A 12,172-nucleotide genomic window follows, 5' to 3' on the forward strand; every position below is an offset into this window, starting at 1 on the left:
CAGATGGCAGCGCAAGGCTGCCTCTCCGCCGCGATGTTGAAGATGGCGGCGTCTCCCCGCCGCGGTGAAGACAAGATGGCGGCTTCCCGCCGTTTCTCCCCTGCCACGCCCAAGATGGCGTCTTCGTGCCACGTGGCAGATGGCGCTGGCAGCGCAGGCAAGGCGTCGGCCTGCAGACCACCATCGGCTTTCCCCACTGCCGTCGTCGGCGTGGTGAGCTCACACGGTTTCGCCAGCACGATTTTCCAGGTCTCCAGCTGCGCCATCTGTCTCAATCGTAAGTCGGATGATGTAGCAGATGATGGCACAGGAATATTCTTTCTTCCGAGCCGTCTTGACAAGCCGTTTCACTTCTGACACCAGTGTAATAAACGACTCTGGACCACGATGTCTGGCTCAGTGTCCTTTATTATTCGGTTCGTGCTGTACACCCACACGGCTGTCTTTACTCTGTAGCTTCTCCACGGTGCTGACTCCAATGTCGGCCCGATCCACAACAGCAGCTCCGCTGCTGTTTCTCTCACACAGCCCCCCAACGGCTGTACTCGCTGCTGCTCTTCTCCCTCCGCAGCTCTCGCAGCTTCTTGCTCTCTCTCTCTCTCTCTCCGCAGCTCCTCCTGGCAGCCACACCGCTGCCTCTAACACGCAGCCCTCCTGGCTGTCTCCTCCCCAGCTGCACACCACTCCGCAGCTTCCTCTTATCTTCGGGGTTGGCTCCCGATGGCCGTCGGCGCCCCCCCTCTCCACACTCGCCCCCGTGGCCTCTCCACACTCGCCCCCGTGGCCTCACTCTTTTCCGCTCACACCCCGACTGACTTCCCCTTCCGGTTTACCCGCTTAAAGCCCCGAACCTTCCCCCCACGTCACATGACTCCACCCCCCGTGACGTCACCTCCGGAAGGTCGCTTACGCCCGCATTACAGTAGTACTGACTAACTGTATAGGAGTATTTGCTGACTCTATAGTAGTATCCACTGACTATAGTACTATCTACTAACTCTATAGCAGTATCTACCCACTCTATAGTAGTAACTACTAACTCTATAGCAGTATATATTCACTCTATAGTAGTATCTACTGACTCTAGTAGCTACTGACCATAGTAGTATCTACTGACTGTATCTACTGACTGTAGCAGTATTTACTGACTGTAGTGGTATATACTGACTGTTTTAGTATCTACTAACTCTATATAGCAGTATCTACCAACTCGATAGCAGTATCTACTATCACTACAGCAGTGCATACCGACTGTGTTGGTACCTGCTATGATTACAGCAGTACATACTGTGGTGGTACCTGCTATGATTACAGCAGTGCATACCGACTGTGGTGGTACCTGCTATCACTACATTATTGCATACCGACTGTGTTGGTACCTGCTATGATTACAGCAGTGCATACTGTGGTGGTACCTGCTTTCACTACAGCAGTGCATACCAACTTTAGTGGTACCTGCTTTCATTACAGTAGTGCATACCGACTGTGGTGGTACCTGCTATCACTACAGCAGTGCATACCAACTTTGGTGGTACCTGCTTTCATTACAGCAGTGCATACTGAGTGTGGTGGTACCTGCTATGATTACAGCAGTGAATACTGACTGTGGTGGCGCCTGCTATGATAACAGCAGTGCATACTGAGTGTGGTGGGACCTGCTATGATTACAGCAGTGCATACTGTGGTGGTACCTGGTTTCATTACAGCATTGCTTTTCGACTGTGGTGGTACCTGTATGATTACAGCAGTACATACTGACTATGGTGGTACCTGCTATCACTACAGTAGTACATGCTGACTCTATAGCAGTATATATCGACTCTAAAGCACAAAGTACTCACCTGACAGAGTGCCGTGGTGAGGCCTAGTCCCGTGCAGAGCCCCCGGCCTACAATAATACTATCTAAGCGCTATAATATTAGTATCTACCGACCTTATAGTAGTAAGTGCACACATTGGCGTGGGGGGAGAGAGAAGAGGACATGACACTTGAATGAATTTACCTCAGTGTTGCGTGTATTTTTTTTGCATTTTGAACGCGAAGGAGAAATCCCCCCCACCATCCACCGATGACACGCGTGCATTGCCAGCGGCAACCCCCGTGCAGCTTGGGCGGAGAAATAAATAAATAAAGAGAAATCGCACAAACACGCTAATTTCACTCATTTAAAGTTGACGGATTGCAAAACGGAATAACCTATGCCAAGCACGGGGCTTACGGCGTGGTACCCGGCTAATTTTTTTTTTTATGTAAACCCCACGGTTCGCGAGCCAAATTCTTTGCAAGTGCGCGTACACAGACAGACAGACAGACGGACAGACAGACAGACAAAACATGCCTTTTATAGGTTAGAAGATTAGCTTTACTACCCGGCATCGCCCGAGACTTGGATTCTTGTCTTGGATTAATACACGGCCTACGCGGAGGGTGGGGGGGGATGCATGACGATCGCTTGTGTTGTGATGGAAACGTCGTAGCTTTTTATTTATTTATTTTTATTTGAACCTATCTACGTGACTTTACTGAAAGACCCAAAAAATAGTTTGCTGTATGTTCAGGTTTTGCCATGGGAAATAGTCGAATAAACCACACACTCTCTGTGGTGCTATAAACGAGAGGGGAGCCACACCAATGCCTTTAAACACTAGCTCCCTGAAAACCATTGCTTAAGGGCTATTTATAAAGTATTATTACTTTTGTTATTATCTGCGTTCATTGTGCTAATCCCACTTTGAAAGGGGAGACTTTCGTCTGATTTTCAGGAAGGTTGAAACAAAAATGGCCGACAACAATGGCGACGGCAGCACTCGGCCTGAGCACCAGGGCGCAGGCTCCGTGTTCCTTCCGAGCCTGAACTTCTCCTACCTACGTTCACTCCTCGGCACAATTGCTCTGGGCGAATTGGTGAGAGGTTTTTTTCACCTGTGCGTGTGTTTGTGTGTGTGCGAGTGAGTGAGTAAGTGGATGCATGCGCGTGTGTATGGGACCGAGCGTGTAAAAGTGAGTGTGTGTGTGTGCGTGTATAGGAGTGGAGCCAGTAGTGTTGGCCAGATAGATGGAGGCTAAACGGGCATTGCACGGGCTGGAGAGGAGATGGAGCTGATGCAGTATGGAAAGATGTGGAGCTAAGTGGACTTGCTGAAGACTAGTACCAGCGGTGTCAAGATCGGCCTCTATGGAGGAGGCGCGTGAAGGATGCTACAAGGCAGTTGAAGGCAGTCGCCCTCCAACAACAATGGAGGGCAGAGGAACGACGCTCACAACAGAGCAAGTTGATGGCACAGTAAGGGGGCACAGCTGGTACATTTGGTCAACCTATGGCACCTGCTGGGTCTGTCCCGTGACCTTTTGCCAATGGTCGTTCGACACTTCACGTGGCCTTAAAGTGTGCATAGCTTGGCACAGCCGCTGTGTTGATGTCACCACCAATTAGTAGGGAATGGCAGTTGTTGTTATTAAAGAGCAGAGCAGTAAGTGTAGTGGTGCGCTCCTAACCGGGCGAACCGATTCCCTGCTCATGGCCACTAACACCAGTGACAATAATCTGAACCGGTCATAGGCCTCTCCTAGGTCGACTCAGCCTCATATGAGTACGTGGTTCTTTGTCTTTTTGTGTGTGTGTGTATGTACCGTTCCAGCCTTCATAGGTGCTCGCTAACAACACTTGCCCCCAAAAGTATTTTACAGATTAACACATAGGCTTTCCGAAGCAATGTTATCCTAATAGAGATTTTTTTTGGGCTAGATCGCGTAAATGTCAATGTGCCGTTAAACCCGCCAACACTCGACACAGTAATTACTGGCGAAACCTCGTACTCGAATTGTAATGTTGTGGGTTTACTCTCCAACACGCCGGTTAGTGCCGAACTCAGAAATAATTGGCATGATTTGCTTATGTGACAAACCTTACCAATTGGCTGTGTCGGGTGGTGGCGGGTTTAACGACATTCATATATACACGATCTAATGCAAAAACAAACCTTTACTATGGATAGTCTAAATTTCGATTTAAAGCTTTCGTGACTGCAGGGATTCATCTTCTTGGTTCTTTCGGTAAAGTCATTCTACGTGTTCATAATCAACGTTTTTGGGTTTAGATCGCGTTACTTATAAATGTGTCGTAACCCTCCACCACCCGACACGGCCAATCAGTAAAAAAGTGTCACGTTGCTGGATGCAATTACCAGCGAAACGTCGTACTCAAATTGTAAATGTTGTGGTTTCACGCTTCAACACACCGGTGGGCTAAAGCAGTGAACTATTTGTCTTTTGTCAACGTGACACTTTTTTACTGATTGGCCGTGTCGGGTGGTGGAGGGTTACGACACATTTATAAGTAACGCGATCTAAACCCAAAAACGTTGATTATGAATAACATTGGTCGCGAAAGCCTACGTGTTAAACTCATTCTACGTGACTTTACCGAAAGAACCAAGAATATGGATAGTCTGTTACAGGCTATACAACGGTGGGGGAAAACTTTGTGTTGTTTGTCCTCTGCTATCGTCCAGATCTGCGGACTGCTGGCATGGTCCCTCGTCGCCTCCACCCCCTACTCGGTCTTCGCCGCGTACAAGTGGGTGCTGTTCGTGACCGTCTTCTGCTGGGTCGTGACATTGCTCCTCGTTGCCTACCAGTCGTTCGCCTTGCCCGTGCACTGCCTCAGCGTGTCCTGGCCATTGTTTGTGAGTTACATGCAGTCCTCGACTTGCGAACAACAACACCCGCACTTACGAACACCACTCGCGTTTACGAACACCACTCGCGTTTATGAACAACTTTCACACTTACGAACACCATCCGCACTTACGAACAACCGCGCTTACGAACACCCCGCACTTACGAACACCACCCACGCTTATGAACACCACCTGCACTTACGAACAACACCCGCGCTTATGAACACCCGTGCCTACGAACACCCATGCTTATGAACACCCATACTTACAAACACCCTCACTTATGAATTCCTGCACTTACGAACACCACTCGCACTTAAGAACAACACCCGCGCCTACGAACACCCACGCTTACAAACACCCTCACTTATGCACACCCTTGCTTAATAAAACACCACCCGCGCTTACGAACACCCATGCTTATGAATTCCTGCACTTACAAACACCACCCACACTTATGAACACCACCCACACTTACGAACACCCGTCCTTATGAACACCTGCACATATGAACACCCACACTTATGAAAACCCTCAACTGATGAACCAGCTTCCAAGACATTTTATTTACATCAACTGTGCGAACTCGCTCCTGCAAACTGAACCACGTCACTATTTTGTTCAGTGGAGCGATCCTCTGTGAGATTTCATGAGTCACAGCCTCCTGCAGGGCGTGTTCATGTGTGTGTGTGCTCGTGCGCACGTTTGTGTGTTTGTGTTTGAAAGTGAGCGTGCGTGTGTGCATGCACGCACATGCCCCCGTGTGTGTGTGGTGTCCTGGGCCTCCACTAGGTAGACTCAGCTTCAAATGTGTGCCTGGTGTGGTGACTAATAAACATCGCCACTGGCGTGGCGCTGGCCACCCAACCCTCACTCATTGCCTGCCCCTACAATCCGTTAAGGCTATACGGGGGATCTTTGTCATTGTTGCCTGTCTTTGTATACGTGGGCGTGTCCCCGTGTGTGTGTGTGTCTGTGTGTGTGTCTCTTTGTGTGTGTGTGTCTGTGTGTGTGTCTCTTTGTGTGTGTCTGTGTGTGTGTGTCTCTTTGTGTGTGTGTGTGTCTGTGTGTGTGTGTCTCTTTGTGTGTGTGTCTGTGTGTGTGTGTCTGTGTGTGTGTGTCTCTTTGTATGTGTGTGTGTCTGTGTGTCTCTTTGTGTGTGTGTGTCTGTGTGTGTGTCTCTTTGTGTGTGTGTCTGTGTGTGTGTCTCTTTGTGTGTGTGTGTGTCTGTGTGTGTGTCTCTTTGTGTGTGCGTGTGTGTCTGTGTGTGTGTGTGTCTCTTTGTGTGTGTGTCTGTGTGTGTGTCTCCTTGTGTGTGTGTGTCTGTGTGTGTGTCTCTTTGTGTGTGTGTGTCTGTGTATGTGTGTCTGTGTGTGTGTCTCTTTGTGTGTGTGTATGTCTGTGTGTGTGTGTCTCTTTGTGTGTGTGTGTCTGTGTGTGTGTCTCTTTGTGTGTGTGTGTCTGTGTGTGTGTCTCTTTGTGTGTGTGTCTGTGTGTGTGTCTCTTTGTGTGTGTGTCTGTGTGTGTGTCTCTTTGTGTGTGTGTCTGTGTGTGTGTCTCTTTGTGTGTGTGTGTCTGTGTGTGTGTCTCTTTGTGTGTGTGTGTCTCTTTGTGTGTGTGTGTCTGTATCTGTGTGTGTCTCTCTTTGTGTGTGTGTCTGTGTGTGTGTGTGTGTCTGTGTGTGTGTGTCTGTGTGTGTGTCTGTGTGTGTGTGTCTGTGTGTGTGTCTCTTTGTGTGTGTGTGTGTCTGTGTGTGTATCTCTCTGTGTGTGTGTCTGTGTGTGTGTCTCTTTGTGTGTGTGTCTGTGTGTGTGTGTCTGTGTGTGTGTCTGTGTGTGTGTCTCTTTGTGTGTGTGTCTGTGTCTCTGTGTGTGTGTGTCTGTGTGTGTATGTGTCTCTTTGTGTGTGTGTCTGTGTGTGTGTCTCTGTGTGTGTGTGTGCAATTGTGGTTACTCATTGCCCCCCTTCCGACAAGCAAACCAGCATCGGGACTCAAGGTAAGTTTGTTTTCACGTCACTTTATTTATTTTTGTTATTTACTACATAGTATTTATCGGAGTATTACATGGAAATGTACAATATTCATTGTTTATGAGTTTAACAATGCTTCCCTTTTTCATTGAACCGTAACACATTTCATAACACTGACTTTATGGACATTAAACTATAGTCGTGTATTATTGTTGTGTTCCGACTTACGAACTTTTCGACTTACGAACGGAGGTGTCTCATGATTGGAGCTCGTTCATAAGTCGAGGACTACTTGGACAGCAATACCCCGATTTGCGTCATCTTAAGCCAACACACACTTAGGGGCCGTCCATAAATGACGTCACGCACCTAGGGGGGGGGTGGGGGGGTCAGACATTTGTGACGATGTGTGACGATGGGGGGGGGGGGGGGTTTGAGAAATGTGACGTCACGTAAAAATGCGCAACTTTAAACAAATATAGACAACACGTTCTACTTAATTAAATTTACTTTTTAATAAATGTTTTCTCCTACAACATCAGAGTGCAGCGCCACATTAAACACGCACTACAATGACAATATTTTTTTTTATATATTTGAACCTATCTACGTGACTTTACTGAAAGACCCAAACAATAGTCTACTGCATGTTCAGGTTTTGCCATGGGAAATAGTGGAATAAACCACCCACTCTCTGTGGTGCTATAAACTAACAGCACTTGCCCAAACAGTCTGTTACAGGCTACAGGGATGGATCTTTGTGCGTGCGCGTGTGCCTGTGTGTGTGGCTCGTACAGGTCCTGTGCCTGGATTCCCTGTCGGCTGTCATGTATCTGACGGCGTTCATCACGGACGCAGCCTCGGTGCAGTTGGCTTCGGGCGTTCCTTTCATCTACAACCGTTGGGCAGCGTCGACGGTAGATGTCGCGGGCGACACGGACCAGTCCCCTCGTCAGAGACAAAGACAAAGATCTCCCAACGTGTAGCCTGTGCCAGACTGTTGGGGGGCAAGTGCTGTTAGTGGCGACACATTAACATAGCCACTTCCGTGCCCTCGTTTAGGAGGCCGCTTTTCTTTCTTACAGTTACATGCTAAGCTCTCGCATTAACATCACGCTAAGCTCTCACATTAACATCATGCTAATCTCTCACATTAACATCATGCTAATCTCTCACATTAACATCATGCTATTCTCTCACATTAACATCACGCTAAGCTCTCACATTAACATCATGCTAATCTCTCACATTAACATCATGCTAATCTCTCGCATTAACATGATGCTAATCTCTCACATTAACATCATGCTAATCTCTCACATTAACATCATGCTAATTTCTCACGTTAACATCACTAGCCCCGGCCACTTCTTTACGACCCTTGGGCTACACCTATTCAAACATTTTACAACAGTCTGCCTCAGCAGCAGCAGACCATGCTTTCCCACCTGATGATGGACGCTTGTGTTGCGCCCGAAACGTCGTGATTTATTTTATTTTATACCCACGTGACTTTACCGAAAGAACCAAAGAGTAGAGATGTTAACTACCTCGCCTGGTCTACAGGAGGCCGTGGGTTCGATCCCGACCCTGACGCCTGCTGCTGTATATTTGGAGTCTGCGTCTCTCTCTCTCCCCGTGGTCGCGTGGATTTTTCTCCGGGTCCTCCGGTTTTTTCACTCCACATTTAGAATCAACATCATGCATTTAGAGAGTGTTTGGCTGCTATGAATGTCCACGTGATGATACGCCGCTTCGTTGAACTATTGTGGCCAGGTCGCTTCTGAAAAAGAGTGGGAAGTGGGCCTTCAATAGTTTAGTTTTAGCATGGCTCTCTGTGGGTTGTTGTGGGTCTCTGTGGGTTGTTGTGGGTCTCTGTGGGTCTATGGGTCTGTATGAGTATGGGTCTCTGTGGGTCTATGGGTCTGTGTGAGTATGGCTCTCTGTGGGTTGTTGTGGGTCTCTGTGGTTTTATGGGTCTCGATGAGTATGGGTCTCTGTGGGTCTATGGGTCTGTATGAGTATGGGTCTCTGTGGGTCTATGAGTCTCTATGAGTATGGGTCTCTGTGGGTCTATGAGTCTCTATGAGTATGGGTCTCTGTGGGTCTATGGGTCTCTATGAGTATGGGTCTCTGTGGGTCTATGGGTCTCTGTGTGTATGGGTCTCTGTGGGTCTATGGGTCTCTATGAGTATGAGTCTCTGTGGGTCTATGGGTCTCTATGAGTATGGGTCTCTGTGGGTCTATGGGTCTCTATGAGTATGGGTCTCTGTGGGTCTATGGGTCTCTATGAGTATGGGTCTCTGTGGGTCTATGGGTCTCTATGAGTATGGGTCTCTGTGGGTCTATGGGTCTCTATGAGTATGGGTCTCTGTGGTTCTATGTGTCTCTATGAGTATGGGTCTCTGTGGGTCTATGGGTCTCTATGAGTATGAGTCTCTGTGGGTCTATGGGTCTCTATGAGTATGGGTCTCTGTGGGTCTATGGGTCTCTATGAGTATGGGTTTCTTTGGGTCTATGGGTCTCTGTGAGTGTCCAAGCAGCTTCTGTTTGGTCGGATAGAGGGTGCTAAACGAGCACGGCATGGGCTGGATGGAGCTGATGGGTGAGTGGGTTAGTGAGTGAGTGAGTGGCATGGGCTGGAGAAGAGATGAATCTGATGGGTGAGTGAGTGGCATGTGCTGGGGAAGAGATTAAGCTGATGGGTGAGTGAGTGAGTGGTATGGGCTGGAGAAGAGATGAATCTGATGGGTGAGTGAGTGGCATGTGCTGGGGAAGAGATTGACTCATGCGGTAGAGAATGATGTGGAGCTGATTGGCTGACAACTAGCGTGTCAAGAGCCTCTGTTGAGGAGGAGGCTCGTGAAGGACGCTACTGGGCAGTTGGAGGCAGTCGCCCTCCGGCAACAGCCGAGGGCAGAGAGCGCGCCGCTCACAACAACGAGCGGGGCGCCGAGCGGATAAAACGCAGGGAGTTGGCACAGTGGGGAGGACAGCTGGTGGTGCATCTGCCGGTCATCTCAATCAGTCAACTCCATGGCACCTGCTGGGTCTGTCCCGTGACCTCCTGCCAGCGGGCTTTCGACACTTCACGTGGCCTCAAAGTGCATCGAGCCGGCATAAGCGCCATGTCGTAAAGATAGGAAGGGTCCTCATCTGTAAGATCGACAGTTCACCAGCAACGATTCAAGCGAGCAACTCTCTGGATGACGCACCGCGTGTCAAACCGGGTCCATAGTTGTGCTGTGAAATGATTCACTCCCAGAAGGCCATGGGGTAATGGGTTGTATTATTGGCTATGTGGACAGACGGATATGTGAAGGATACAGTGTTCAAACTTGATTTGGAGCGTTGTCTGGGTATTTATTTAATTTCCGCTTTTACGACTTGGAGAAGGTTAACATGTATCAAATATGTGTTATTAAAACTAACACTTAAAACTAAATTGAACAATTTTAATATTCCCACGTAAGGCCCCACTGAGCTGTGTGTAGTTCTTTTTTTAGAAGCGACGTGGCCCATCACAATTGAAAGCTCAACGAAGTGGCTTATCATCATCATCGTCATCATCACGTGGACATTCATTGCAGCAGCCAAATACTTTCGAAACGCGTAATGCCGATTCTAAATGTGGACTGAATAAGTAATATTTAAAAATACTGTTTTTTTAAACACGCTTTCATGAAATGTACCGTACGAGTAATGGCAGAACTCCACGACTCCAGGAAGTGGCCCCGAAGCTTGCCATAACGTAATGGACTGTGGCCAATTACAGCCAACGTCAGTTGAGCGTGGACAAATTAGACCCAAGCCGAAACATAACATATAAAAAATAATGCTTAAAAAATATATATATATTTTTTACGATAGAATATAGTATTGTCATCAGTATGACATAAGTATACCAAGTTTGCAGTCAATACCACATTGGGAAGTGGGTTAAAATGGAGTTACAAGATTTGAGGATACAACGACAACAACAACGACAACAACAACGACAACAACAACGACAACAACAGACAGAGTTAAATAAAAGCGTGTAAAAAAGGAAGAGAGCCCAGAGAAAAATCCACGCGACCACGGGAAGAGAGAGAGACGCAGACTCCGAATATACAGCAGCAGGCATCGTCAGGGTCGGGATCGAACCTACGACCTTCTACATATCAGGCGAGGTAGCTAACATCTCCTAGCCACCGGGACTCCCACTCATTCATTCTCACGTTCCCCCTCCCTCCCGTGACGTCATCCTAAAAAGTGGACCACTCACTCATCCATTCGTCACTCATTCATTCACTCATTCGTTCACTCATTCATTCATTCACATTCCAACGCGCCCCCCACTCCCGTGATATCAGAATAAAAGAGTGGACCACTCACTCACCCATTCGTCACTCATTCATTCACTCGTTCATTCTAACGCCCCCCCACTCCCCTCCCTCCCGTCATTCTAAAACACATTGTCCTGCGGAGGGAGCTGGTAGGAACGTTGGGTTGCTCGGTCAATGGCCAGGGTCAACGGCGGCGTGGTGTATTCCGCAAAAATGCCCGACTGTGAGGGCGGGCACAAGCCGGCGTGAGTAGGTTAAACGTTGAGTTTTATAAGGGCACCACGGGGTGACCAGCCCCTCCCCACCCACCCCCCACCCAGCCCCACCCTCCCCACCCAGCCCCTCCGCCATCCTCCCAACCCAGCCCCTCCCCACCCTCCCCACACAGCCCCTCCCAACCCAGCCCCTCCCCACTCTCCCCTCCCTCCCCAGCCCCTCCCTCCCCACCCAGCCCCTCCCTGCACGACGGACGGACGGACACAATAATCCCCTGTGGGCTGGTGTAACCAGGAAGTTCCTACCAGTAGGAGGGGAACCATACTCACCCACCCACCCACCATCTGACCCATTCATTCACTCCGCCTATTCATTCTAACGCTCTTTCACCCACCCCGCCCGTGCCACGCAGTTCTTCGCCCTGCTCTGCACGTTGCTGTACGCGGCTGGCTCCTACCTGGGCTGGCTCGAGTGGAAGAGTGGAGGCGACTCGGGAGCCACGGGCAGCAGCAGTGGCCACGGCATCAGCAACGAGCCAGCACCATACCAGCAGTGACCAGGGGGAGGAGGGGTGATGGTGATTGTTCCAGAGCCAGATGATGTGTGTGTGCTGTGTGTGCTGCGGTGATGATTTGTGATGTGTACTGTGCGCTCTGATGGTGTGTGCTGTGTGTGTTTGTGCTGTCTGTGCTATCATGATGTGTGAGTATTAGGGGTAACGTTCATATACGGTGTTTTAACAACAGTTGTGACTTTATTTCTTTCCTTCCCGCTGGCATTGGGGCTCGTGCTCGGGCTAGTCGAGGGTTGGTGTTGGAGCCAGTGTTGGGGCAATGCTCGGGCTAGTGCTAGTGGTAGGGTGGGGCTAGTGTTAGTGCTAGGGGATGGATAGTGTTAGGGCTATGCTAGCGCTAGTGCTAGGGTAGGGATAGTGTTAGGGCTAGGTTAGGGCTAGTGTAGGGTAGGGATAGTGTTAG

At 49.1% G+C, this 12,172-nt stretch overlaps 1 protein-coding gene across 1 annotated transcript; it reads left to right on the forward strand.

The window, feature by feature from the left end:
- The first annotated feature begins 2,779 nt into the window (after positions 1-2,779).
- LOC144951682 (plasmolipin-like) lies at positions 2,780-11,779 on the forward strand. The gene is made up of 4 exons (XM_078881976.1): positions 2,780-2,905; positions 4,513-4,686; positions 7,449-7,568; positions 11,608-11,779. Exons 1-4 carry the CDS (start codon positions 2,780-2,782, stop codon positions 11,749-11,751), a joined length of 564 nt encoding a protein of 187 aa, XP_078738102.1. The 3' UTR covers positions 11,752-11,779.
- The last annotated feature ends 393 nt before the right edge of the window (positions 11,780-12,172 follow it).

This window comes from Lampetra fluviatilis, chromosome 63 (genome assembly GCF_964198595.1).
Source record: "Lampetra fluviatilis chromosome 63, kcLamFluv1.1, whole genome shotgun sequence".
NCBI lineage: Eukaryota > Metazoa > Chordata > Hyperoartia > Petromyzontiformes > Petromyzontidae > Lampetra > Lampetra fluviatilis.

Excerpts from the sequence above, each read along its gene's own strand:
- LOC144951682 (XM_078881976.1), top strand. The coding sequence starts at position 2,780 with ATGGCCGACAACAATGGCGACGGCAGCACTCGGCCTGAGCACCAGGGC. Across the intron at positions 2,906-4,512 it reads CAATTGCTCTGGGCGAATTG|ATCTGCGGACTGCTGGCATG; the intron begins GTGAGAGGTTTT and ends GCTATCGTCCAG. Across the intron at positions 4,687-7,448 it reads GCGTGTCCTGGCCATTGTTT|GTCCTGTGCCTGGATTCCCT; the intron begins GTGAGTTACATG and ends TGGCTCGTACAG.